This window comes from Leishmania martiniquensis, chromosome 10 (genome assembly GCF_017916325.1).
Source record: "Leishmania martiniquensis isolate LSCM1 chromosome 10, whole genome shotgun sequence".
In the NCBI taxonomy this organism is placed as follows: Eukaryota; Euglenozoa; class Kinetoplastea; order Trypanosomatida; family Trypanosomatidae; genus Leishmania; species Leishmania martiniquensis.
The window spans coordinates 196,339-201,824 of record NC_090145.1 but is presented as its reverse complement, the minus strand read 5'-3'; the positions used below and the strand labels follow the sequence as shown (position 1 = coordinate 201,824).

Below are 5,486 nucleotides of genomic sequence, written 5' to 3'. Positions count from 1 at the left end.
GGTCCGACCGGGTGCGCACGCACCGGCACCAAAGGAGCTCCTCCCACCACTGTGTAAGGCGAGGCGACAGCAGCGGCAAAGGTCGTGAGGGCGAGAGGGTCAAGGGGGCAGGGAAAAGGGGCAGAGACGCGGCGCCGTCCGCAACTAGAGCACCAACGAGCAGCGACTCCGCCTCAAGAGAGAGCGACAGCCGACAAGAGCTGTCCAGTGCCGCATCTCACTGCGTCTGCACCGCTGATTCTCAGCCGCGCCCCCAGCCCGCCCTATTCTCTACGGTGCGCGTTTACTTCTTCTCCTACGCGCCCGCACGCGCCGCCTCGCGCCCTTTCTGCTCCTCCGCATGAGAAGGCTCCAAGGCGACCACCATCTTCGACTCCGAGCTTGACAGCGGCGCAGCAGCGACCTTCTTGTCAACATTCTGGCGCACAACCTTGCCATCCACATCGATGTCATCGCAGATGCGCGCCTTCGGAAGCAGGATCATGCTCAGCGGAACCACCAGCAGCGGCGTGCACATGTTGCACACAAACAGCAGCAGCGGCAGGTTGTCGAAGTTGCAGCGTGAGCCGTCATCCTGCCTCTTGAACACGGGCAGCCCGTACTCCATCAGGATTGCACCGACTGACGAAGAGGTCGTTCGACCAAGGCGCGCAAAGCCCGCCATCAGCGCGTACACGACGCTCTCCGACCCGCGAGGGCACAGGCGCGACAGCAGGACAATCTGCGGCATGAAGCCGAGCATGTACACGAGCTCACCCACCACTGCATCGCCCCAGATGTACATGGCGTGGTCAGGGATACCAATGTACAGATTCCACCGCTTCACAATAATGATGTCGACCATGCCGCCGAGAACCTGCATGATGGTCGTCACGATGAAGGTCAGCCGGTATCCGTGCTTCGCGAACAGGAAGTTGAACAGCGTGACGGTAATCATCCCAACAACGCTGCTGATGACGCCAGCGACGGTCGAATAGAAGCTGTAGCTGAAGTTCGGCAGGTTGCCGGGGCAGTTGTAGTTGTTCAGGTAGAACGCGTTGATAGGGCTGCTCACTCGGATGGCAACCGCCTTGTCGAGGTACCCAAACACGTTCGCCTTCGCAATCACCAGCGGCAGGGCCCAGAAGGACGTGGCGCAGCAGATGGTCGACACAACGACGCACGCGATCAGGAGGCCCAGCGTGTCGGACAGGATGTTGGCGCACAGCATGGTGATGACCGCACACGTCATGACGACGCTGTACACAAAGATCTTCCAGTTCTTGGAAATCACCTCCGTGTTCACCTCGAACAGCCCGAACAGGCACGGCACCGGCGGCTTGCCGTAGTACACCTCCCCCTCCGCCATCGCGTCGCCGTCATCATCCTCGCCATCGCAGCTGTTCTGCACTAGCAGGCCATCGTTAAGGGCACCCTGCACCGCAGCCGCCGCATCCTCGTCCGAGTGCGAGCTTTGTAGGCTCTTCTTCGCCTTCGACGCAGCGCCGTGCTGCGCGCCTGCCTCGCCGTCCTCCGCCGCCGCGACACCAAGGTGCTCGCGCTCCTTGCGCGTCTGCTCCAGAATGTACAGCGCGTCCTCGGAGCGCAGCACGCGGTTCTTCTTCTCACCGTACCAGTTGAAGAGGTAGAAGACGCAGGTGAGCAGCTGCAGTCCAGCAGAGATGAAGATGCTGATCTGCGGCTTGCCAGCATCCGCGAGCGGGCCGTTCATGATGGTACCGATAAGCGATCCTGTCATGATCCAGAACCAGATCCAGCTCACCAGCGCCGGGCCGGGCTTCGGGTTCTGGCGCATCAGGCGGCTGTAGTGGCCCTGGGACAGGATGTCCACGTTGGCCTTGCCCCACGACGAGAGGAAGATGAAGGCGCACGCGGTGTTCGCCGACGCCTCCTTCGCGGGCAGCAGCCCGTAGATCAGCGCGAAAGCGCCACCGCCCACGCACGAGATGAACATGTACCAGCGCTTGGTGTAGCCGAGGAAGGCAAAGCCGTCGCACAGCATCGCGGTGAAGGCCTTGATGGACCAACCCATGGTCGAGATGGTGGACAGGCGCTGGTAGCGAGCCGCGTCGATGCCATAGCGATCGATCATCATGGCATACGTCTGACCGTACAGAATCTGATCCGCGATGCCCTTACAGAGCAGGTAGCAGCCGCCAAGTGCGACGATCACCTTGGGCCCGTAGCCCTCGACCGCCTCACCAAACACGGGGATGCGGCGAGCCAACAGGCACTTCGAGAACATGGAGGCTGCCTCCGGATGGATGTACTTTTCGCCGCATCCAGTGGCGGTCTCCTCCAGCGGTGTGGCGGCTGCTGCCATGGCGTTCGACATGGCATCGCTCTCGCGCCCCTGAGAGTGCGCCTCGCCCGGCATGTCTCAGAGTTTTCGAGTCAGTGGCATAGAGAAATAGAGGCGACAGTATGTTGCGGGGAGTCTCCGGGGCTCTTGAGAGGTGGGGTTCTCGCTATCTTCGCTTGAGATGCAATGGCGGGGTGGAGGGCAGGAGCGAGGAGAAGAGGGCCAGCACAGATGGGGTGGGGGTGGGGGGAACGTTCTTCGGTTGGGCATCTTTGCATGTGCACATTTGCGTGCAGGCAACACCTCTCTGCGGCGCCGCCTCACTGCGGAGGCCGTCCACAGACACGTCTCGCCTGCGGGTGCGACAAGGCCGCAGGCACGCCTTACAGCGATGCCGGCGCAGCCGACTGAGCGCCTCCTCTCGCCTCATAGCTCACCCACCCACCCGCTTCGCAGGCCGGCTCAGGCGCAGCGTCGTGCAGGGCGGAGGCTCTGGAAGGATCTTACCATCACTGGTGGTTTCATTGCGTGCGGAGGGGCGCCACTCCACGTATAGAAACTCTCGCACTCACCACATACGAAAAAAGGGGAGGGGCTGAAATGGAACCTGCGGAGTCCTTCCCGTGGACCTCCCCAGCATGTCATGCGCCTGCTGCGGGAAGGCCAGCGCGAAGGAGAGGACGGCGCGGCGCCGTCACAACGGGAGATAAAAAAAACCGGCCGCCGCGCCGCTTTCGTGTTGTGTGATGAGAAGCGCAGAGCACAACTGCGGGCGTCAGAGGCGCACACCAACGCAGCGGCTACAAAGGAGGGACAAGGACAGGGGTCGTTAAGGGTGGAGGGAGACGAAGAGCACAGATGCTCAAAAATGGCCTCTCAGCTACCCGTTCATGAGTACATGTTTTTCGAGCTGTCCTTTTGCCAGCCGAATTCTTCTTCCGCCTCTCCCTGTTCTCTCTTTCCGCGTCGTGCCTGCTGTAACCAACCTTTGCTGGTGAAGGCGATCCTGTCCTCGAAAACATTTCCGTCACGCCTGTTAAACTACACCGCAGCTGGGCTACACGTGAGTAGCGGGGAGCTCTGACGAGCCCCTTTTGGCGGCGCGACGCACTCGCCCCTCATAAACGGAAAGAGGCAGCTGAGATGGACATCCCTTTCAACGAGGAAAACAAGGCGCGAAAGCACACGACACATGCACACAGCATAGACATAAAACCACCTGGCGTTGAGTCCAAGAGCCAAGCGCGCCCCGAGGCGTCGGCCACCCCTCCCTCCCCCCGCCTGCCAACAACAAAGAGAAGCGCCGACGCGGCGGCTGGCGACGGGAAGACAGAGGGGGCAAGACTGACGAGAGACACGAGAAATGGGCACGAGGACGAGCGGCAAGGCGCCGCAGGGGTGGCGCGCACACATAGACGCGCACGCAAACAGACTCGCAGACACATTTTGCGTTTTGGCCTCGGTGCGAGGCAGCCGGCGGCTAAGTGGAGAAGCGCACATCGCGGAGTCGCCACAGAAGAGGGCGTGGGAGGGAGAGGGGGAGGTGTGAGAGAAACAGACAGAGGGCGAAGTAAGAAGAGCGTTGAACAGCGACACAATGCGCGGGTGTTGGCAGGAAAATACGATAAATATGTGGGACGGCGATGAGGGCGGTCGTGGCCGCGGTGCTGCTCGGCAGATTACGCTCCCTCCCGCTTCCTCTCCCTCTCCGGGACGGATGCGCTTGTTACCTCAGGGCGGCCTTCTCTCCCCTCACCCACACCCTTCTTCCTTCCGCACTAGTCTTGCCCAGCAGCAGCGACGAATCCTCATTGCACCCACAGCGCCAAAGGGGGTGAAGGAGCGCAGGACAAAATACGGCAGGGAGGCCCCGGGGTCGTTCGTCGATACGCATACGAGCCGCAGAACAGGGAGAGCCGCATGGGGCCCGTCCAAGCACGCACATCCGTGAAGCAGAGGCCACCGCCAGCACGAACACGAAGCAAAGCCACAGGCGAGCTCCGCCGGCCGCGCGATCCCATTCTCTGGGCTGGGCGGAATGCACAGAGAAAGGCTCTAGCGACGAGTTGCAGAAGGCGGGGGTGGTTCGGATTCAGCGCATGCGGAGGGTCCGACCGGGTGCGCACGCACCGGCACCAAAGGAGCTCCTCCCACCACTGTGTAAGGCGAGGCGACAGCAGCGGCAAAGGTCGTGAGGGCGAGAGGGTCAAGGGGGCAGGGAAAAGGGGCAGAGACGCGGCGCCGTCCGCAACTAGAGCACCAACGAGCAGCGACTCCGCCTCAAGAGAGAGCGACAGCCGACAAGAGCTGTCCAGTGCCGCATCTCACTGCGTCTGCACCGCTGATTCTCAGCCGCGCCCCCAGCCCGCCCTATTCTCTACGGTGCGCGTTTACTTCTTCTCCTACGCGCCCGCACGCGCCGCCTCGCGCCCTTTCTGCTCCTCCGCATGAGAAGGCTCCAAGGCGACCACCATCTTCGACTCCGAGCTTGACAGCGGCGCAGCAGCGACCTTCTTGTCAACATTCTGGCGCACAACCTTGCCATCCACATCGATGTCATCGCAGATGCGCGCCTTCGGAAGCAGGATCATGCTCAGCGGAACCACCAGCAGCGGCGTGCACATGTTGCACACAAACAGCAGCAGCGGCAGGTTGTCGAAGTTGCAGCGTGAGCCGTCATCCTGCCTCTTGAACACGGGCAGCCCGTACTCCATCAGGATTGCACCGACTGACGAAGAGGTCGTTCGACCAAGGCGCGCAAAGCCCGCCATCAGCGCGTACACGACGCTCTCCGACCCGCGAGGGCACAGGCGCGACAGCAGGACAATCTGCGGCATGAAGCCGAGCATGTACACGAGCTCACCCACCACTGCATCGCCCCAGATGTACATGGCGTGGTCAGGGATACCAATGTACAGATTCCACCGCTTCACAATAATGATGTCGACCATGCCGCCGAGAACCTGCATGATGGTCGTCACGATGAAGGTCAGCCGGTATCCGTGCTTCGCGAACAGGAAGTTGAACAGCGTGACGGTAATCATCCCAACAACGCTGCTGATGACGCCAGCGACGGTCGAATAGAAGCTGTAGCTGAAGTTCGGCAGGTTGCCGGGGCAGTTGTAGTTGTTCAGGTAGAACGCGTTGATAGGGCTGCTCACTCGGATGGCAACCGCCTTGTCGA

At 61.6% G+C, this 5,486-nt stretch overlaps 1 protein-coding gene across 1 annotated transcript; it reads right to left on the bottom strand.

The window, feature by feature from the left end:
* Positions 1-295: 295 nt before the first annotated feature.
* On the bottom strand, positions 296-2,245 carry LSCM1_07038 (uncharacterized protein; the record flags this gene model as incomplete). Its single annotated transcript, XM_067324430.1, has 1 exon — positions 296-2,245. The coding sequence occupies one exon, from the start codon at positions 2,243-2,245 to the stop codon at positions 296-298; it is 1,950 nt and encodes a 649-aa protein (XP_067180634.1).
* Between the last annotated feature and the right edge of the window lie 3,241 nt (positions 2,246-5,486).